At 42.0% G+C, this 23,764-nt stretch overlaps 1 protein-coding gene across 1 annotated transcript in view; it reads right to left on the bottom strand.

Annotated features, from left to right (window-relative positions):
- Positions 1-755: 755 nt before the first annotated feature.
- The window catches only part of LOC131701686 (sphingosine-1-phosphate transporter SPNS2-like), a 71,645-nt gene continuing 48,636 nt past the window's right edge, over positions 756-23,764 (bottom strand). Inside the window, exons 6-13 of the mRNA XM_059001114.1 lie at positions 21,652-21,794; positions 20,548-20,700; positions 19,594-19,783; positions 16,368-16,433; positions 15,876-15,974; positions 12,943-13,106; positions 6,665-6,711; positions 756-4,000 (exon numbers count right to left, since the gene is read on the bottom strand). Coding sequence (XP_058857097.1) covers positions 6,669-6,711; positions 12,943-13,106; positions 15,876-15,974; positions 16,368-16,433; positions 19,594-19,783; positions 20,548-20,700; positions 21,652-21,794 — 858 coding nt within the window. The 3' untranslated portion in view covers positions 756-4,000; positions 6,665-6,668. The remainder of the gene's footprint in view (positions 4,001-6,664; positions 6,712-12,942; positions 13,107-15,875; positions 15,975-16,367; positions 16,434-19,593; positions 19,784-20,547; positions 20,701-21,651; positions 21,795-23,764) is intronic.

Genomic DNA, 23,764 nt, shown 5'->3' with positions numbered 1-23,764 from the left:
TGGCAGGTACTGATACAGAGGTGGCACAATGCAGCTTCATTTCAATGAAGCACAATGAACTTTCAGGCAGTTTTTTGTGCTTTTTACTGACAATGTGCTTTAGTATAGATAGCCTAAGGAGTAACAATACAGCACAGACGTCATAAAAAGCCAATGCAAATAATAATCATCATAATAATTATAATCGCAAAAAAGGTTTGAATGAAAACATTTCCTGAGATTGCAGCTTTGTACCAGAATTCAGCTGCTGAATGTCTGCCTGGCAAAAACTAGTTTAGACTACATTCAGGTAGAAGCTTGAAACGTTCCATTGCAGAGAGTATACAGCTATATAGATACTTCAGCCTCAATTTCGTTGTCCCAGACTCCATGTGAGTGAGGCTGACCTACAGCACAGGAAGTGAGAAGGTAGGTAAAAGGTAAGTACAAAATGAGGGAGAGGGGGGCAGTGATAATACTGCTAATGGGGAAAACAGGGACAAAATAAATTTTTAAGCCTCGACTGTGACTCATTTAAAGTCTTCTTGTTGTGTAATAATATCATAAATAATTATTAAACTCAACAGTGCTGAATTTAGAAATACTGAAATAAATGCAATTATTTCAGTGACAAACATTGCGACTAGAAGAATTTTTCAATGTTAATGGAAGACATCGTTTGTCATTGAAATTATTACGTTACTTTTAGTGTTTCTTAACTCTGCACTGATCTCTCGATGTTTCTCGCAGACACAGATAAAGGAAACACAAAACACTTTGATTAAATAAGGTTTACTTAATAATTTACATATAGGTGTACATTTCTTTCTGTTCACAATTATTTCCTAGATAACTATGAATTCCATTCGCTCTAAAAAATAAAATAGTCTCTATTTTCTGCGTGACAGAAAAATTATTTTACAGAATTCTTGTATGACAAGAAAAAGCCCACTCCGGTAAGCATCCTTTGCTCCCACGATGGATTGGTGTTGGATAACCTTTCTTGAAACAAAAAAAGAGTTATGAAAAGCTAGATACCTAGAGGGTGGTTTCAGGCTTTGAGAAACAGGCAGGCATGAAGCAGAATCTCTATGACTTACAGAACGGGTCATTCTGCAACACTTTTAATGCTGATCCAGATCTCAACGCTACGTTGCAATACACATTTTGTTTTTTGTGCAAGCTAGGGTGAAGCAACACTTAATTATTTTCATAATGTAATATTTTTGTAGGTACCTGCTGTACTCCAGTTTTGATCTCGGCTGATACAGAACCAAGTTTAGGATTTCTACTTTTGAGATGGCACTGATTAAAAAGTTTTGCTAATTGCTAATTGCTAATGATCTGAAATGTTCTTGAATGACAGGTCTTTATTATAAACAGTCTATCTCCAATAACAAGTCAAATCAACAGCCGGGAGGGAGACAGGCACATGGTGTGGTTGACGGAAGATGCTACTGAGATAGATCTCTATTACTGTATGTCAAGCATTCCCAATTAAAAGGCCAGGTTGTAATTACTGTATGCTGCAGCTTCAGAGCTGTGTATCTTCTAACAAGTGCTATCTGTTGGTAGATCAGCCTATTACAGCTGGAAATGAGACAGCTGGTGCCATGCTTCTAGTGAAAACAATGCCGTAGTGATTTAACTGTCAAACCCTGTCAAAAAAAATACATAGCAGATGCAATGGTGCTTGTTTTGTTTTACAGAAATCCAACGAACAGAGATGCCCATTTTGATTCTGATCTCCTCCTACATGAGAAATGCAGAATGCCACCAGGAACGTGAGCAGCAGTTTTCAATTGAAACGGGATGGAAGAAATCCATCAAGCCCCCCAGACATCACCAAGAGCCTAGTCTACTCCCCAAGCAGGTCCAGTTGTCCTAGTAACCCATAGAGAAATGCTGCCTAACTCTGAGCACACGGTATCTGGCAAGCACTCTGCATTTCCTGCAGGGAAGATCAATAGATTTCAGAGCAAGCCAAACTCCCTGCTTGCAGAAGAAAAGAAAAACTCAAAATCCTCCTCTTGGACTTCTTCAGTGCCTGGCTAAGAAGAAAGGCACTGCAGTCACCCCAATGCAAATATTTTTGAAACTGAAGCAGTTCATTGAGGAAGATGCTTTTGCAAATAGAATTGAAATTTGTTAAAGACTATTATGGTGAAGATGAATGTACTTTTCACATCAGAGACAGGCGTCTTCATTGAGAGAATCAGAGCCTGTTCATGTTGTGGTAATTGTTTTTTTATGTGATCAAATTACCCCTCACAGGCACTGACTTCTAGTTTGAAAGCATTAGCTACTGCACTGGAGATTAAAAGGAATTAACAAATAAATAATAACAATAATAATAATTCAATCACAGCACCATTATAATCCCATTACATAGCATACATATACAGACAATGCCATGACTCCGCGGTACAGATATTTTTTGCCTCAGCCAATGCTGCTTTCCTTCTCAGCCAATTGAGAGAAAAATGGGTCTAATGGGCTTGTTTTTATAGGTCCTTCTCAAATGGTTCATTTCTGAACCAAGCGGATTTGGAACAAAACTTTGAAAGGGATGAGGTTGGGTCCTTTGCTGAAAGAAAATGGACTACACCCTAAAAAATATTCGAAACGTGCTTTTGCATCAGCCTCGGTTTGTTTCATCTGGCACAGCTGTTATTCCAAACTGTTCGGGATCTCTCATGTCTCATTGTAAACAAATCAACTGCTTTTGATTGCACACCCCAATGAAAGAGTCCCCGAATCAATCCACCTTCTCTTACCAGGGTTCTTAATCATTACAATAAAGATATATATATATATAAATACATTTCTATACAACTATAGGTTATAATATACAATATTTAAAAACATGGCTGCATAATCTATAAACTCATATCTGTAAAAACATCCATTAAACAAACACAAAAGAAGCTTGAAACATAAACGCAGTGATGTAAACTCTTGGACTGAACGAATGCTCAGTTCAGGTAATGCTTTCGTTGGAAACTTAAGGTGCGTTTTTTTAGTTTTTTTTGTACAGAAAAGAAAGCAATGGGGCGGGAGGTCGGGGGGCACTGGACTCAGTAACATACATGTGTTAGCTTATTAATCTAAAGAGAACAAAAATAACTAGTGCTTATAATAGGCCAGATGGCTCAAGGTGGAGCGTACAGACTCATTTAAACCCCGCCCCTCCCCTCGGTTTCTGACCAATCAGGACCAGGAACTCACAAATCGAGATACAGCTGTGGGCAGGAGCAGTTGGTGGATCCGTGGTTTTGATTGGTTCCTCTGGTGTTTACCACGCCACTACTTTTCAAATTATTAATAGGCAATGCAAACATAATAATAGCTGCAGTGGTATGAGCCATGGGTAGAATGGTTCCACAGCGGCAACACTATGAATCCATACCCAACGGCTGCAGTGTGATGGTGCCAGGATTGTTACTATGGCTTATCAGAGCCGACCACAACATGATAATCCACTACAGCTGTGCATAGCAAAGACACCTTACAGGGTTCTTTGGAGACCTTGCAGTCACATGAACCACTCAAATCCCAGAGTTCGCTATCCTCTACCTCGGCTGTGTAGTCAGGACCCAATTAAGTCTATCATTGTTGGTTCCCCAGTGTCCGTTTTGTCCTTACTGGTCTTTGATCTTGGTCTCTCTGTGCGTTCTTGTTCAGCTGCTTTGATAAAGTCACTCATCACAGTGTGTAGGATGGCACAAGACCACCACACCTCCTTCCTTATTCATTTTTGATCGTTTTTGAATTCTGTTTAACAGATGGAACTCCTGCTCCAGCCACATCAATTGGGTTGCCGCTGAAGGTCCGTTGCACTCGCAAATGACAGAAGGCGTGCGCAGTAATCAGGAGGAATCTTTGGATAAGTGTGATGCTCCTTGACTTGAAGTGCTGTGTCCCATCTTTTTTTTTCTTTTCAAAGCTGCAGAGTTTGTTGTGTTTTTTTGGAGGATTTAGAAATCTGGAATGGTCCCAGCTGATCTCCCCACTTTGAGGCCTGGAAAATAAGATAGGGAAGAGGTCAGGGTGTGGTGTTTGTACAATGGGCCGGTCCATTACCATTGTTAAACCATAGCAAAGTGAAATAAAGCACGGGAAAGCATTCTAATAGTGAGGTGTGGCAATGCAAATTAATATACAGGGCGAATCAGGGTAAACTAAATGCATGGTATAATAACCATGGGGAAGGCATGGGAAAACTGCAAAAATACTGTGGTCATCTTTTAAAGGGATTAACAATAGGGTAGAGACAAAATCAAGATGGTTGAGGTAACCATAATATCTGGAAAGCAAAGAAAAATGAAGTAAGGAAAGCATGAAAATCTAATTTGGAACAGCGAACAAAAAGACATTCCATTACAGCCATTATAAGCGCGACACCTCCCAGCTTGACAGATCTATATACTGAGCTGCCTTTATAAAGAGGCTGGTCTGGGTGCTCATTTGTTTAAAGTCATTTATCATGAGAGCAGTTTCTAACAATAGAGATTACTGATTTTGTGCGGCAGGATCCTGCTGTTCACATCCTTACCTACATTACCAACCAGACTTTATCTACTAGCAGGGATAAATAAATAATTGGCCTTAGCCCAGGATTACAGGATTTCATGATTAAACAGCTGTATTTTTTGGGGGGCTTATAGAAAATCAAATAAGCAAGCAGAAACATGGACACTTGAATGCTTTCAGATTAGTTAAATTCTGGTTTACAAATGTGATCTTAAAAGGGCATCTGATTAATAGGTACCTGTGTCGCGGTTCATATGTAGGTGAATATATATTTTGTTGAATTACCAATAACTAAAAAAAAAGGGTGTTAAAGAATAAATAGTCTTGCATTGTATTCAAAGCCGTCAGTGTCGACCTAAACTTGAACAATACTGCACTGTAACCCACAGCTTAAATGAATACCTTTACGTGCTTCAGTACTAAATATACTGAGTTAAAATTGACTGAACTTAATTCCAGAAGCCATTAGGTTGAAATGAATGTGGTCAGCTGGTGGTTTGACTGAAGCCGTAGCCCCACAGGGTAACAGCTGATACATTAAGAGATTAAACCCACTTTACTTCTCAAATCCACTGTGATGGTACCTTCTGCTTCCCCTCAGCTCAGCCCTACACTCTCAGAGCCTAATTGCACCAAATGGTGTCTGCGGCAATTTCATTATTCTCCATGCATACTTTGCAGGGTTTTAAACGTTATTTATTAGCTCTGCAATAAAAGAAGCAGGTTAAATTCTTTTAATAGATTCTTCCGCTGATAAATGTGACCCCTGGCGTTGGGTTTGTGGGTTATTAATTATTGAAGCTACAACTCTCACAGATTTAGAGCAGTGGTGTTTGATTGCAAAGTCTTTATTTTGTTAGCATTGCTTTTCCAAGTCCTTTTATTGAATTTGGGGCTGTTGGAAACTGAAAGTAAAAACCCACCAGGGTTTCAGTTTTGTTTTTCAAATAACGGTTTGCTGCCATCACAGATTCTTCCTAGCTTCGTTCATTAGGCCCGTCATTCTGTTCAATAGTGATAATTAGCATGGAGGATGGATCACTGAGAAACTGTAATCACCCTGGCTATAGAAAAACAAACCAAAAAAAAGATTTGCTTTTATTCTAAACTTAAATTCGCTCATGCTTTGAATAAATGTGATCTGGACCAAATAAAATAGGTTTGAAATAATCCCGTTTTTAAATCACCTGCATTCAGGTATGTGTCACATTCCTTTGACGACAGTTCTGAATACATGAGATTAGACTGGAGAGCGCAATCAGATAGGAGATTGTTATAAAATATTATTCATGCTATTCGCAAAGTGCAGGTAAATATCAAACTAAACCAATATTGGGTTCTGGTGCTGCCCTTGTCCTGTTTTAAAACAAGTGTGATAACCTGAAAAACAAACAGCTGGAGTGCTGTCACTCAGCCCTGTGCCTAATCCTGTTTTTTTGCCCATTGTGGTGTTTGCAGGCTGGCTTGCTGCAGAGTTCCCGAGTGCCTCTCAGAGTACAGGACTCCAGGCTCCGGGCTCCATGCAGCGAGTGCTCGGCTCTGATAAGGAAGACGGAAGCTTGCTAGGTTTGGCTGGGATCCAGCCCTCAGAGCAGTCCATGGACAAGGGGATTAATGATAGACTCAAAGTTCCTGCCCGGCCAATCTGCACACCTCCAGACCGATGCTTAATATTATATTAAGACGTGGTGAACTTGTGTCTGAGTTGAACTGCCTTGTTATCATTGTTGTGTTGTTGTTACATATACTGTTAGTGTTCTTAGAGCAGCTTATATATAATATATTTCATTTCAATTCCTATTCAATTAACTTTTAGCAGGGGAAAGTTTTTTTGGGGGGGAAATACAAATTCCTTCAATGCATAATTTATATCTTGTTTTATTATCGTTCTTCATCAACGATGTGTTAAACAATAAGTAGGGCTCCTCATTCACACTGTTTGAGATTTCTATATTCCTGAAATTCTTTTTTCCTGATAAACGTTGTCTGGATTGGGCCCCGCGTCATCCCCAAGGAAAAGGGGAGTCAATTCAAGAAGAAGCCGAGTACCGCAGGTACTGTATTAAAATGACCTGTTCCTAGCTCTTAGTATTGGGATTTCTAGCTCTCAGAAACCCCAGTACTGTCCTCTCTACAGTGCTTTCATACACACCTTTTCAGACCTTCACAGACGATGGTGACAATGTCAGCTGGTTCAACCTGAAAACAGAAGCAAAGCAAATAATTAGTTTAACTACAAAATGATTTGGGAGGCATTGGAAAAGTACTGAAGTTAATCAGGGATTGGAAAATGGATTTTAAAACCTGAATAACTCCCTATTGTGTGAAAAGTATTCTGGAGCAAATGAAGTTTCGAGAGAGGATTTGAATCTCTGAAGTTAGCATGTCTTTGCAGTATAATAGTTAAAACTATTAAAACAGTCTGAGGTCAAATTGGCGACTGGCAGAAACATATAACTAGACCACTAAGTCATCAAATTCACAGTCGGAGAAAAATGCAGACGCTATCAATATCCATTGTCATTTTATAGTGCTATGAAATGATAGTGCTCTGTGTAACTCGGCACATCACTAGCATGAGTACTGAACTGAGTTACATTCATTCTCAGCCTGGACCGATACATGGTCATTGCTCTAGAGTCTAGACTCTGATATGTACAGGCATAGCAGCTGCCTCTCTGCTTTGCTAAATGTCAGCCAGTGGGCCAAACAAGGCCCCTGGGAACCCAAGGTATTGCCCCATCTATCTTCAGGTAACCTGTACGCTTGCTGGTGCATCTAGGCTGGATATCTACATGGTTAGCAGCAGCCACTTTACCCAGCCTGCAAATCTGAAGCAGTTACGCCTTTCATAACCCCCTGGGTCAGAACATGTCAGAACACTGTACCACTATTATTGTATTACATTTTTTTCAAACTTTGTATAACTAATATAGTTTGTATAAACAGCTTTATCTTTCTAAAAAAAAAAAAATAATCCAATCATTTTTGAATTACTAACGTGGCCCTCTGCAGAATTTTGTGAGGAGCAGTGTTCTGATCAAGAGTCCCTCCCACCCCCTGACTCTCTGGAGGTCTGGCAGTGGGTGAACACACACTGTAAAGAGTGATGGTCAGTTTGACATCTCAATGCTGGCTATTACCACAAGGTCACACAACTGCCTCTGCAGGACAGTAATCGCTACTGTCTTCAAAGCTGAACGCCAATGCACAAAACAAGACTGATCCCACCTAAAGGGACTGACTTGTGACGTGTCTCAAAGGGGTCAGGCGACGGCCCTCAATGATGCAGCCCTAAGTGGTTAACACCCAGTGAGGTGTGGGGGCGGGGCTTAGCTAAACCAACTTCAAAGACTGCATGAAGCAGCAATGTGATCTGACGCCTGTGAGCTCCCCTGACACACCAGGTCAGACAGTATGCAAGGTGCCTGGGGCGAGGGGCATCTTCTCATCCTCTCGACAGCCAGACAAAGGAGAGAGCTGCAGGGGGGACGACAGCTGGCTGGCAGGCTGGACTATAATTGGCCGTTCTTGGAAAACAAATGAATTGATACAAAAATAGGAATCCCAACCCCCCAAGCAGGAGATATTGAATATTCATAGCTCACGAAATTCAAGCATCATGGAATTGGGGCAGATTTAAGGACCCCACATTGGGAAAAGGCACAAATGTTTCTATTAATAGATATCAGGGAAAATGAAAAATAACAAAACTATGACGTTGATAAAAAATATTATACAAAGTGTAACAGGGAGGAGGCTGGGTGCGAACCGGCGACCCCGCACACCGCAAGCGAGCGTCTTAACCACAATGCAAAAGAGCCGGGCTCGTCTGCATTTGTGGTTACAGAGCTTTTAACCTCATCTCATTTCACCAACCGGGGACAATCTGGAATGGCAGTGTATCACACAGCACTGCCTGTTACAATAGCAGTATATCATTGTTATTTAGAGGGAACTTTTGTAAGAGGTTGTTTTAGTAATGAAAGTAGTACACCCAAAAAAACCACTTGTGGCTTATGGCACTGTGCTTTAGCTCTATAATTAACTGAATACAGTGTCTATTGTAATGTGATAACGTCCAATGTGATGAGCTTTATCAGGCATGGGCACACCATGTGTGAGAGATTACAGCCCACAAACCAGTCCTGTATCTGCCTACACCCGCGGCATGCAGCCGGCTCAATCTCCACTCTATAACTTCCTCTTATGAATTCTACCCAATAAGCAGCTATTTTTCCTTTCGTGTTTTTGTAAATACACCCTTAACTAGTTTCCCAACAGCTTACTAACTTTCCTATACATTCTCTGCATCTGCTAGTGTGATGGGCATTGCTGTGTGCTGTTACAGATTCTGAACCCTCTCCTATAATCTCTCCTATAACTGCTTCCGCAGAGGAGCCTGGGTATTTTGTACAGTGGTTAAGACTCCCTTGATCGCTGGTTCAGACCCAGCACCACAGCGCCACCTATAGACGTAAATGTACCATTCTTCTCTATATTGCTAATGAATTGCCTGAATGCATAACCCCGCTGTGACCTTTCCCCTGGGGCCCACACAATAAATAGGACACCAGATCACTGAAGGCCCTCCACACACAGCACTGTACCGTGCATTCCATGGACTGCTCCAGGAGTTACTACATGCCAAAAAGCAATACAAAGAAAGACGAACACGAACACAACCCTCCTCTGTAATTAATTGCAGTGCATGATGTGCTAAGTGGTTTCTCTTTACTACATCTACTAGCTGTCACGGACATAATCAATTCACTGTGTATAGATTATCTAAAAAGCCCAGGTTTGTCTGCAAAACAACTTGATACTTCATCAACCTGGTCTTTAGTGGAGGGCAACTGTCTAGCTTTTGGTTCCTGAGTATCCAGCATTGCCCTATTGGCTTCCTATTGCAGACGCTGCTAGCCAGTGGTTCTCTGGTGGTTTGGATGCAGTGTGTGTGTGTGTGTGTACAGCACAGCCGGAGGCATGCAGCGTGGATGGGAATGGAAAGAGCAGCTTATCTTTACCTTATTAGGGCAGAGGAACGAACCCTACCCTGCAAAACTTTGATTATTTTTAAATAAATATAAACATTCCTTGAAAAGGAAACAGGCTGTGCCAGCATCTGGATGGCGTCCCTTATGTTCAAATAGCTTCTAGTTAAGGGTAGCCAGTTTTGCTGGGTTGTTTTTGTGGAGCAAGCTATTTTTGGAGTTTGTAACCTATTGTGTTGTGCTTTGTATCTTGTATCTGGGTGCATTGCCTCTCTTTGTGAATGAATTTTGATTCCTGAATGCGCCATCGTCAACAGAATATCCTTGCAGAGGCTATTGGGGTAGACAAAATATTAGAAACACCAGCCATAGCATTATCAATAGGGTGTGAGGCCACTGTAGGCACTGATTTGGTCTGCAAGGTGTTTCAATGGTTTCTGAAGGAGATTCTGTTTCTTGGTGGGAAGAGGTGTGGTTTTAGTGCTTTTAACCTCATCTCACCTACAGGGGTCAGCATCTGTAACGGCCGTGCATCACACAGCACTGCTGCCTGTCACACTTTTAATTCAGGGAGGCTCAGACTGTTCCTCGTGTAACAAGACATCAGCAAGTTGTCAGTTTTGAAATCTGCTTGCCACTATGTCACACTGTTGGCCAAATCGGCAGGCTCCCAATGCAGTATCAATGACATCTTCAAATTGAGTTCTAGCTCCTTTTTTTTTAATCTTCCGCATGGACTTCTAAAGGTTAATAACCTTCTTAACACTGTCCTTTTTCAAATTATTTTTAACCCCACATGGGGCAACTGCAGCTGATCTCTCAGTCCCGACAATAGAAAAGAGGGTGACTGCATTGAATTGAACATATGCCAGCAGATAGCTGTGTGTGTTCTGCCTCTTGTTTGGTTTGGAATCCTGCTGTGGGAGGCTGGAGGGTGGCTGTGCTGATCCCCCATGCTTGCTGATAATCACCTCCTATTGGAAATGAACCTGGGCTTGATTTCTCACGAGGAGATGCGAGAACGCTGTGGAGTGGAATACCGGGCCGGTCTGCCAAAGACAGTCAGCGATTTACTAAGAGTGCAGAGGATGGCTCCCTGGCTGTGATGCTTCTGTGAAGTGCAGCGAGCTCTGTGAATTACAACAGTCTATGTTGTTAGTATGTAGACCGGAGACTGAATCGCTTGCCATGTCTATTACTGCTGTTTTGCTGTGGTGGTAAGAGTATATCATTTTTTTGGTGCTTATGATAGTGCAAGCAGTTAAAGGGATCCACAGAGGTGAGGTCCACTATACACTCATGCCTGCCTACCTACTGCAGATTAACTATACATGCATCTTCCTTTCAAATATACAGCACTGTATATTAGTGATGCATCGCTTCACATAGGAATGAGATGCCACAGACTTTAGACTGGGAGATCTCGGAACTGAATTTTGGGATTCACTGGGTGTCAAACTGTGGAAGCAGATCAGCTGACTGAATGGATCCAGAACTGCACAGCAATTAAATGGGTGTCTGCATATTTGAACTCATTCTTTCAGTGGTTCAGTAGACAACTCCCATGACCTGGGGGAATGAAACATGAAAGTGTTGATTGAGCACGTTGCATTTTACTTTGCTTAGAACTTGCTTGGGCAAATTGCTGTCAGACAAATGGGTCCTTTTTTGATTTGGAAAATTAGTTAGACCTACAGTGAGGACAGAGATAGGATGGATTGTAAGTGAACATACGTAGAATTGTATATAAATATAACTGTAGGTCTCTTGTTAATTAGGAGAGCTTGTGTAGCAGACAATTCCTCCACCTTGACCTAGAGTTTCTAAACTGCATTGCTTAATGTACCTAAAATACATTTGTCTTGATTTTTTCTATGCTGTTCTGAGTCTCAATCATCCTGTGGGTCTGGTCTCATGTTTTTAATCAGTTTGTTTTGACTGTATAATGTGGAACATGAACTCTGCCATCGCTTCTGCAACTTCCCAAAGGACAAATAAGATAACCTCCTCTCAGCGGATTGGTTTTTAATAATGCAATCTCTCTACCTCGCTCCCTTTGGAAACCCCTGGATATCCACCCCTGTATATTGCGAGGGATTTTTTGGTCTACAATATACAGTATTGCTGTAGGAAATTGGTTCCTAAGCTGATTTCAGCCACCTTAGGCAATGCATTTCCCTTCACACTGTCATTTAATAACAAAAAGTGTTGACTCTGTGAATGGATCACTCATTACAAATTGTTGTTCACTGAAAAAGAATAGAATACTTCTGGAATTGACCGAACTGTGTTCATTCTGTTTGGTCCCACCTTCCAGCAATACTGACCACTTCATCCCCTATTTGACACACACAATCTAAACGTACTGTTTGCAACAGTTTTTTCTATAACTCTAAAAGGCGAAACCGCCACCTCTCACACCCCCATTCAAATATTAAGGCCCATTTAAAACTAATTCTGCATCTATAACCTCAAAGCCTTTTTAGCTTTGCCTTTTTTCCAGAACTATTTTACAAGCACACATTGAAATATTACCTGTACTGGAGTTTCCACTAAACAAGTACAGTGTTAGTAGTTTTGTGGGTCTACGATGTTGGTTTAGAAAGAAAGAACATTTGTCCCATCAAGGCTCGTCCCTTGTCAGCACACCATTCTCCCCTACTGGAGGGAATATGCAATGGAACGCCGGTTCACACTGGGAGGGAATGAGGAAGGATAGACCTTGCTGGGGGAGGAGGCAGTGCGTGCAGACAGCAGGGTTTGTGAAACGGGCAGACAAGGCCAGCAGAAATCTGCAGCTCCCGTGACTCCAGAGCCAGCAAAACTAGCACCTTGCTCTGTCAATCAAGAAAAAGCTTGACATCTAGAGAGAGTCAATCGATATGCACAACAGTCCAAGCACTGAATGCAGGTCGACGGTGAGTGAGCTGGATAGATGAGAACAGTGTGCAACAGGGGTATTGCAGAAGGGGACACCAGTGAAGACACTATTACAGACTCTCTTATAGATGTGCTACAGATCTTTTTTCTTTGCTTGGTTTTGTTTTTCTTTAAATTAGCAATCAAGCGAGATCATGACTTTCAAATCCATGCCTCTCATTTGCATTGTCAATATTATCACTGCTCCTTTTTATTGTATTGGAGTTCTCTTGAGTTCTAACAAACCGAGACAAAATTGCTTTTAAAAAACAAAGCCACAGCTGAACTGTTTCTTCTGCGTACATAATCAGTTCATGTGCTGTAGGTCACACGATTGCAGGTTTTGACTTTTGACAGGTATGCAAAGAAACAAAAGATCACCGGAGAACGGGGCTCGAGATAATACAACAGCACGAAAGAAGTAGGAATTTCAAAGCCTTATTTACAGATCTGTTGCAGTGTATGTCTATTGCATTGCATTGCATTTCATTGTAAAGACTTCCAATACAGCACTTACTGTTTTTCCGCCTTGTCCCGGTCGTCTAGGAAGAAGAGGGCTGTAGCCAGGAAGAACATCCCTCCCAAGACGATGACGAAGGGGCAGAGCATGAGAGCGTACCCCAGGCTCAGGAACTGCCACAGGATCGACTCTGTGTAGCTCTGCTGAATGGCGTCCGAGATCTGGAGAGGAAGGCAGATCAACACAGGTGAAGGCACAGTAAAGAAGGCAAGGAGTTTCACACGGTGTCCTAGCAGCCCTCTAATGAATGCTTGATCAATGAAGCCCTGGGCAGGACACCGCTTGGCTGAGCTTTGTTCTGAACCCAGTCTTCCTAAGCACAGGTTTTCCTTCATTATCTCCCTGGGTCTGGCTAGAGTGCTCTCCTCAGCATGTTACTGAGGCATTTATTAATATGTGGTCTATGTGTGTTAATGTTCTTTGAATTGCAGATTGTGTGTGACTGGGACTGTGTATATACTACAGGGTGACCTTTTAGCACCTAACGTTATACTATTCATAAAACAGACCTCTGTATCATGATAGTATTACTGTCTGGTGAGCTGTGTGGATTTAAACATATTAAGATACAACACAAGTCTTCAGATTAGCCCTTACCAAACTATTGTTCAATGCAATGGTTTTGTATAGTAGCAGCTCCAATGGTATGAACCAGCGATGGACGCACTAGTACTATCACAGTAGCATGCACTGAAATACAATGGCAATCCACTGCATTGTGGGCCAGCCTGGGTGCTGCCAATACTGTTCATTCTGGGATCTGCAAATGATAATTGATACTTCCCTGGTATTATAATGGGATTTCATGGGTATTGTTTTGTGGGACTTGTCCCATTGTTCTCATTGCTTGTTTTATTGGTCTTAATAAAGATCACTGGTTTGAAAAGCCCATCTTATTACATCCTTCATCTTCCACAGGTGGCCCAATCTGCCTGATTGATGACTCCCTTAAATTAGCAGCTACAAGGGGATGTCAGTGTTCCTGATGGGACCTGCCTGATGAATTATTCGGCTCTATTCTGCTGCTCTATTCTTATCCCAGGAAGCCTTTAATAATTTATTTTACTCTGAAGACCCTTCTTCATCTAGGAGGGGGTGTGAGCTTGCATTTTCTTCTCTGAGATTAAAGTAGTGATAATGTAATGATTAATGTAATGATAGCGATGATTTTCAATTCTGTGTTGAGATTCAGAAACGCTGATGGCGAGGAGTTGAATAAAAAGCGCATTCTCTCTGTCTTTGAAAGCAGACAAGAATTCCTCCACTTGGGTCGATTATTGTGAAAATACATTTAAAACCTAAGTGTTTAAACTTAACACATCCCTTTGTCCTCGTACACACACACTGTACTCAGTGAGACAATCGTATTAGCAAACCGCACTTGCTGCGGCTGTGTGTTGTACACACACTCCTTTCACTACTGAAGTGAGGCACTCCCTGTTTAAACTAACCACTGAACTCGAACCCTCATTACACAACATGCGTTAGGTTTGTGTGGAGGCAGCATGGAGGTTGTGTTTTTGTTTATGCTTTTGGAAGAAAGTAGAGTACGTAATCGATTGAGAACTCGTCAAGCTATGCTCTTTTCTGCCAGCGAAGAAGTGACAGTCTGCAGTACCATGACGGTACATCGAAAGATTTGGCCGATCTTCCGACCAGAAGGCTGGTGGGAACGACTTGAGTGCTCTTCAAATGACTGGATAGAAAATGTACGCATGTCTAAGGAGTCGTATATGCGTATGAAAAGCAAAAGCTGAACTCACAACCGCATTTAGGCTGTGTGTGTGCGAGGCCTTAGAGAAACATATATACCATTACAATAACAGTGTATTACCTGCTTATAACCCCTGCTTCTCAGGTACCCTCAACAGTCCAGGTTTTTGTTTCAACCGACTAAATATCTGTTATAAACTTGCATTGTTTTCCAGTGCACACAACACAGCACTTAAATACTTCTCTGAAGAAACTTTAGCAGAACCATAACAGATCACAGCATTACTGCCAATGGAGACAAAATAGATTTAGAATTCCACCAGCACACTGTAGAGAACTGATACAGTATATTACCATGGTGCATCAATGTATTACTAATATATTACTATGTACTATTGTCATACCATTGGTATGTCCAAACATGGACATTTTACTACAGTGGCTCACCGGCTTGTAGCTGCTACTATTGCATATACATTGTAATACACTGAAGATCATTTTAGTAAGAGATACATTTTACTCAGGATTAAGGAACTAATTCCGGGAAGTCATTAGCAGCATTCCTGTTGGTCCTGAGGGCTGAGAGAATTGTAACGCACGACATGCCTTGAAATAAACAGCTGAGGTGAATCTGGGGCTTGTATTGAAAGAACTAATTTCCTGGTTCCCTTCTGGGACTCAACAACGTCCTGCTCCCTGCTCCCTTTACAGGATGACAGACAGAGGAAATATAAACGGACACCCCACTCAAACCACCTATACAATGTGCGATCATCAGGCAACCACATGGTTTCAACGTGTGTTTATTGCTCATAGCTACTGCAGACAGGGTACTAGTGACATTTTGGAACTAGCCTGGTCTTTATGGGGATTTCCTGTTTCTTTTGTCACGTGAATCTTGTTAAACCATTGGTAGCTTATCCATAACTTTAAACACTCAATCATAAGGATTATAGAAGAACTGTCCTCTGATCCTGCACTTAAAGTATTGGCTGGGGTTGGCCAAGATTTTAAAGACTTCAGTCAAGTCTCCCCCTGATTCTTCTTGGCTCTCGGCTATATAAATCCAGTTCCCTCGTCTTCATAGCTCTCCTTTAAGCTCTGGGATTAGTCTAGTTGCTCTTCGCTGGATTCTGAAGTGGTGACCAGATTGGAAGCCAGTATACTAGGCGTGGTCTTGCCAGTGCCTGTTCTATGAGGTGGGGAGCAGTGCTTACCAGTCCGATCAGGTAGGGGCTGCCCGCATCTCCCAGGGCGTGAGAGGTGAAACTCTGCAGAGCCACGGCAGTTGCACGGCGAGTTGGGATCACAACATACTGCAGGGGAGAGAAACAGAGCACCAATCAAGAAAGGAGAGTGTTGTTATTATTATTAATTTAAACTTGAATCAGGGGAGACTCTTGCATTGCAACAACTTGCATACAAGAGTCTCCCAGATAGGTCAACTCTTGGTTGGACGCACCATACATAGCAATACATACATATAGACACTCTGAGAGGAAAACCGTCTTGCAACAGCAATGATCAGTAACAGTGACAACTAACTGAGGATCTTAAAAAAGCAAAAAGCCAGCAGAAACATCAGTTATTAATTAATGTTGCTCCTGTCGTAGAAGGTTTCCATTGTGCCACTGATTTGTGAAACTGCAACCCCACGAAGCACACACACACATGTTTTATTCGTTTCTGATTTATCGTTTTGTACTCACCATTAAAATATCCGCCGTTATGGCCCAGTTTAAGAAGAGCAGCGTTTCACCAATAAATATACAAATCTGTTTAAAAAAAAAAAAGAGAGAGAAACAAAATCATTAGAGAAAAGGCATTCAAAATAAACATGCATGTTCATACAGTTTCCAGTTACAAACACCACTTCTCACGTTTCTAGTAAATGAGCTGGTAAAGCAGTATGGTAACTAATTGTTTTATTTTCCAAGCTAAACTCCAGTGCTTCAAAGACTTTGGAAGATGTCTCAATTTCAAGCAGCCGTCTATGTGAGAAATTCCATCTCGATTTTGCATCTCTGCTTCTATTGCATTGGAATGACACTTGTTTTCAACAAGTCTTTAATGTTATTTTTACAGGCCCGCTCCGATGACAAACCTGCCTCCCTTCACCACCGCACACACAGCTGGTGCTGGCAATAGGGCTTCATAAACACAGCTGTCTAATGGAGTGAGAAATTAGTATTACCCATGCCTCTGCCCTAATTCTGAGCCAACATCAAGAGACTTAATCTGTTTAAGAGTACTACACAGAATGGTATCCCAATGGTCAAACTTGTATCTTAGGATTCATCAGTATCACAGCAATCACAAATAGTATACAAAAAAATAATAACCTTTAGATTTCCTATTAAGCTGCTTGACCTCTTTGTGAGAGAATCGCTTGAGCAGCAGCACCTCTATTAAAGGATTTTGATTAAAGGTTCCTAAACATTGTGAGGAAGGCAGTGTGCTGGAAATAAAGCAGCACGCGAACGAATCTTTCCTGGGAGCGGCCCAGGGGAAAGCAGGCGGTACACTTGACTGTGTGAAATTGCGCTCTCCTCAATGTAAACACTGCTCTGTCGTGCATATTCAGATCTGCAGCTGCGCAGGGGGGGGGGGGGGGGGTACACGTGACGGCTTCATGTTAATGCCAGCAGACTCTGTTACTCATATAACTGATACTGTATCCCTGGTTTGCCATTAGTATGCTTTACCATACCTCATTATTCTTTACAGTGCTTACCTATGCTTTATTATGATTTCACTGTGCTTCATTACACTTTGCTGTGCTTTTACTATGGTAAACCTTTATAAGGGATACCATTACTGTCTATTAGAGATTTGCACAATTGGGGTTATGGTTTAGGGGGATAAATCTAGTTGAATAAATATGTAAACTTATTCTTCATTGAGATATCTTTTTAAAATGCAGCATATTACTAAGTGTTAAAACCATGTTAAATCTTAAACAATGACCTAATTACAATGATGCTAAATTACTTGGTATATATCTGATATGCACACTGTAACTGAAAGCATGTTCTGTGTTACTGAATACTGCCTTTGATCAATTGCTGTTGCTTGTCTGTTAAAATAATGCTACTAAACGTGCAGTGTGTGTTCGGCTTGCTATACTGTCTGTTTGATCTGCAGTGCGCTTTGAGCTTGTGATGTTTAGGATCCACGAAATTCCCTTCTTCTTTGATACTTGCTAAATCATGTTTGCCGGTGGCTTAGTGGATAGAAAGAGATGAATGTTTAAGTCTGCTGTTCATTCGCTACACGTTTTTTCCATTTGCACTGCAGCTGGTGTCAAAAGAACACTCCTTTGGGAATATGTGCCTACTTTATATACAGATATTGCATTTGAACCCAGAGAAAGAAGGAATGTCAATGTTGCATATTTTCACGGTTGAATCATGTTCATGAGAACTCCCTTTTATAAAAGTTCCCCAAAGTAAAAGCTTAGCAAAGTGTAATAAGCATAGATAAGCACTGTAAAGAACAGTGAGGTATGGTAAAGCATATTAATAAACATGGCAAACCAGGGTAAACTATGGTAAATGCACAGTATAACCCTGGGAAAGGCATGGGAAAACTGCAAAAAATACTGTGCAAAATGACTGTGGTAAACTTTTATAAAGGCATGTACAGTAGTTAAAAGTGAAAGTCAGACTGTTTCTCTTTACAAAGAAGTAAATGAGGTTTGTAAGTGTTTTTTTTCCCCAAGAACAATTGGAAACTGTAGAAGTGAAAAGTGCTACTGGCTTTCCTCCGAGTGCCGTGCCAAACACAGCAGCGCCTGGCTGTGACCCGCCTCCTCACAAAGACTGTTTCAGAAGGGCCTCCTGTTAAAGCTGCACCCTTCCTCATTACCAGATTAAATGAAATAAAATACAAACTTGCCAGCCTCTTCCACCTTAGTGATGAATTAGGAGTTTGTGTGAGGTGGCAGCTTCCGGCTGAAAGACTATGGGGACTGCATGCTGAGGTGTGTGTGTGTGTGTGTGTGTGTGTGTGTGTGTGTGTGTGTGTGTGTGTGTGTGTGTGTGTGTGTGTGTGTGTGTGTGTGTGTATGCGTGAGAATATACTGTTATTAGTTTCTAGAAATTATTAAATTAAACCTAATAAATTCAGCGACAAAGGTTTCAACTAGAGGTCTTTTTCAATGTCTTCAATACAGTATAACCATAATACAGGGGTGGCCAGGCAAGATATGCACATTTTTTTTTAGTGTTGACAAATTAAGAAAATAATTGGTTCAGTTAAGTAATTGAGAACTCTGGTGGAACGAAAACCAGAAGACCCTGCGGCTCTCCAGGGTCAGCGTTGGCCACTGCTGAAGAATTGTTATAAGGGAAGCGTCAATTATATTATTGATTGAGGGAGTTCTGGAGCCCAATCTGTCCTCAAGATGGCTGGGCTATAATAAGAGCTTTTAGAATCAGTGCTTTCCAATTTGGAAGCCAATGAGGTGAGGAAGGTAGTGGTGACTAAAGCTAGTACGCAGAATTCTAGAATTAGTTTGAAAAAATACCGTTGGGATACCAAACCCTAGCACAAGCATAAGCACAAGCTGACCACAGTATTATCAGCAATGGCAGCAGAATGGACAATGATACAGTGCCACACTCTCTAGTACGGATATGGTAGCACTTTACTGCCAGTGTTCATTGATTCATACCATTGTGATACCCTTGATCACTGATTATTCTACCAGTGGCTGCCATTATCCATTGGTACAGATCCATGAAAATACCCCTGAACATCATTTAGTACTGTTATGACTAACTGAAAAGCCTTAACTGGTGAACTTGAAAAAGGATTAGTAACGTGATGTTTTCCTTTTACTTTAAAACACAAAGTGTTCAGTGTAAAGATAAAGAGGCTTATTTGAACTCCTTGGAGCGCAGGCAAAAAGACAGCACTGTGACGGCGACTCACGTAAGCACCCACGATGCTCTTCTTTGCAGCGACGAAGATGAGGCAGATGAAGATGGCGGAGCCCAGCATGCTGACGGCACACACCAGGGGATCGGCACGCTCCGTCTTGAGCCGGCAGAGACGCGTGGCGGCCGCCCCAATGATCACCCCCAGGAACCCCGTCACACAGGTGATCACTCCGAAGATCAGACTGCGATGGACAGAGGGAAGAGATCAGATCCCAGTGACCGTGTCCAGAGCAACACCGTCATCACAGACCATTTCATTACTGCTATTACTGTAATGATTATTACTAAATTCATTTATCCGCTGAGATTGCAATAAAAAACAAAATCACACAAGCAAAACTTTGGAATCCAGTCCAATAACCTTACTTCAGTGACAGTCAGTCTAATGTTTCTGTAAACCCCCTTATTCCCATTGATTCCTATATTCCAGGTCCTGATTTTTGTTACATTTTCTGGAAATTATAGAAACGAAGGAATGTATGACTGCTGTTGTATTACATGACAGGGCAGCAGTGTGGAGTAGTGGTTAGGGCTCTGGACTCTTGACCGGAGGGTCGTGGGTTCAATCCCAGGTAGGGGACACTGCTGCTATACCCTTGAGCAAGGTACTTTACCTTGATTGCTCCAGTAAAAACCCAACTGTAAAATAATGTGCTATCTTGTAACAATTGTAAGTCGCCCTGGATAAGGGCGTCTGCTAAGAAATAAATAATAATAATAATAATAATAATAATGACAGCACAATCAGCAGACATAATGAAACTGGCTAATGGCGTGCACATACAAAGGGTGTTCCTGGCATACGTGTATGTTCTGGATTAGCTGCACTGGAGACTGAATTCTCCTTCATTTCTTTTATTAGACTTCCTGTGGCTTCTGAATAACAAACCCTGAGCAATGGAATCGGCTGCAGAGGGCTGTAAATCAGAAGCTCACTCCCTCCTACCTGTCCTTGATGCTGCAGGGCTCCTGGTCACAGGCCACCACACTCTTCTGCACCACCTGAGCTCTGAATAGGTACAGAGGGATCCACATGCCGAAGGCTCCCGTAGCGAAGGACACCGCTGCTGACGCCAGGGAGGAGAACACATAGCTGCGGCTGTCAGGAGGAGGGGGAGGAGGGGGAGGTTACAGGAACGCTGAGCTCAGCAAACAGCAGACAACACAAAGCACATGCAGAACAAACACCTTTCATTAAAGAGCTCAAGCACTAAAGAATCATATCGTTAAGACCAGTGTTACTCAGGTGGGAGCTCCTGTACAAAACACAGGCCGGATAATGGAGTGAGTGATTCATTAGCTCACCATGGTCTAAATTCTGATACCCTCAATAATCTGTACTAAGGAATGTTCATACCAAGTTTCATCACAATCAGAGCAGCGCACAGTGTGTTAACACTGTCCTTGGTCTGGGGTATATATTATTAAGCCAGTGAAAACTAGTGTGTCTTCATGCGGTCCTAGTTACGTCTTCTCTGACATCCCCGGGAAGGAAGTTCTACAGTTTTTTATGCGATAGCCTTCTCTATAGCCTCGCTGTACTGCACACTCCAGAGCATCCTTCTCTATAGCCTTGCTGTACTGTACACTCCAGAGCATCCTTCTCTATAGCCTCGCTGTGCTGCACACTCCAGAGCATCCTTCTCTATAGCCTCGCTGTACTGCACACTCCAGAGCATCCTTCTCTATAGCCTTGCTGTACTGTACACTCCAGAGCATCCTTCTCTATAGCCTCGCTGTGCTGCACACTCCAGAGCATCCTTCTCTATAGCTTCACTGTACTGCACACTCCAGAGCATCCTTCTCTATAGCTTCACTGTACTGCACACTCCAGAGCATCCTTCTCTATAGCTTCACTGTACTGTACACTCCAGAGCATCCTTCATAGCTTCACTGTACTGTACACTCCAGAGCATCCTTCTCTATAGCCTCGCTGTGCTGCACACTCCAGAGCATCCTTCTCTATGCCTCGCTGTACTGTACACTCCAGAGCATCCTTCTCTATAGCCTCACTCAGGCTGGAGCCTCCATTGCAATGAGCCCTGCGTACTTTTTAGCCAGTGCTCTCATGTCACAGATCCAGGGCGTCCTGGCCTTCAGCCTCCCCCCGAGCTGGTCAGCGCTGCCCCGCTTGGGCTCCGGGACGAAGAAGAAGATGAGGGTCCCAGCCGTCATCCCCAGCACTGGAGACACCTGCAGAAACACAATGCAGTACAGTGACTGGACGTCTCCAGAACTAATAAACACTCAATACTGCTGGAAATACTAAAGAAAACGTAATCGATTCAATGACAAAATGTTTCAACTTGAAAAGACATCTAGTCGAAACGTTTGTAATTTAATTTATTACGTTTCTTTTAGACTGGTGGTCTTTTGACGGTGTGTGTCTGTGGTCCCATATGCTCAGAAGATGGTTGAACGCACTCTTTCCTCAGTTTTCTGATGCTGGGCGCTCTCTCTCTCTCTCTCTCTCTCTCTCTCTCTCTCTTTCTCTCTCTCTCTCTCTCTCTCTCTCTCTGGTCGGAGTCCATATCAATATTGCACATGTATTTGTTTCTTCTCAAATAACTTACTTTAGGTTCATTTAAGTCTATGCTAAGCAATATCTGTAGCCTGAATATTACAACAATATCTTGCAACTGAATCCCCAGTGCCTTCTCGATGGGCTGCTTGTGTGTTCGGTTCTGTGGTGTGATTTGATGAAAAGCAATTGAAAGAAAACATCCTAGCTCTTTAAAAGTTATTCTGCAAGCTGCGCTCGTCCCTCAGGGGCTGCAGTATAATCATCTTGGTGTTATTATCTTTTATGATCCAGACACTGCGTTTATCTGCAAGGGGAGAGTTCCATCAGCAGCAGGGCTGCTACAGGCCAGGAGAACACTCCGCTTCTCTTCTCACTAAAAGTGATTCTACCTGTCAAATGGAATCAAGCTGAAAATGGATTACATTTTGAGCAAGCTTCTCAGGGGCGCTCTGAAGATCGCAACACAGTTGCATTGTACTTGGCCTTGGCTGATGTTATATTTATACAAGTTATTGCTATCAATCTAATTGCTGCATGCAGTCAGGTCAGGTGGAGCTAACTTGACCCGCCTTTGTTAATGCCATCTTGCCTACAAGTTTCCATGATCTGCCAGTGTGTGAAAGGTATTACCCACTCCTAACTTGTTCAACTAGGATGTTTTTAATTAGCACTAATCTTGGACTACCTAATATTACCTTAAGTAAAGTCATCCAAGATTAGTTCTAATTGGGGTCTGTGGAATTAGTCATGTCTTTATAGGGCTTGGGAATGGGCCAGTCCCCTGAGTAGCACCCTTCAAGTCTAGTTTTAAAAAGGAAAGAGGTCTTGGTGCAGAATAGTCTCCCTGCTTGGAGAGGATTCCTAGTCCCAATTAAAAGGTGGGAGGTAATGAAGCAGTCTCGCAAGGTCTCTGTAGAAGTTATCTCTCCTTGCTCCCTCCTCCCAAGCCCAGCAGGGCCCCCGAGGTTTAATAGAAGGAAGCTGAGCGTCTCGGCTCAAGAAAAACAGACGGAAAATGGAACGGATTGTTTTTTCCTCAAAGCAGGATGTCGCTGGCGAAACCTGTGCTTGATAGCTGAAGCTTTAAAATACCTTTTCTTCAGCGATACCGATCTCAAACAGCCGTCTCAAATGTCCTTGTTTGAGATAGTTTGTATAGGACGGAATTGACGTCATATTAAGCCTTCTTGTTTATTTTTTTATCTTAATTGATAAAAAAATAATCTAATATAAAATATAAGCTGATTCCCATCACACTCAAGGTCAGAGTGGTCAGAAAGACCCTATACGATAATCTATCTATCTATCTATCTATCTATCTATCTATCTATCTATCTATCTATCTATCTATCATGATGTAGGTGTGTATGTTACAGTAATTCATATGAGTGAGAAAATCGTTCCCTTGTTCCCTTTGTAAGTAAATGATAGGCTAGTATTAACCCTTAAAGTGCTCAATGCTTTTATACAGTTTCCATGGCTACCTGATATATCTGAATGCTTGTCTCAATTAAACTGTACTGTACTGTACTGGTATATGGCCAATTATATATGAAACAAACACATGCAAGGCAGATAAGTGGCTATTTGAGCTCCCAATATGAGCATCTGTGGAGGGATTTACCACAGATTACAGAGT

This window comes from Acipenser ruthenus, chromosome 26 (assembly GCF_902713425.1).
Source record: "Acipenser ruthenus chromosome 26, fAciRut3.2 maternal haplotype, whole genome shotgun sequence".
NCBI lineage: Eukaryota > Metazoa > Chordata > Actinopteri > Acipenseriformes > Acipenseridae > Acipenser > Acipenser ruthenus.
This window is presented reverse-complemented; position numbering and strand designations above follow the sequence as displayed.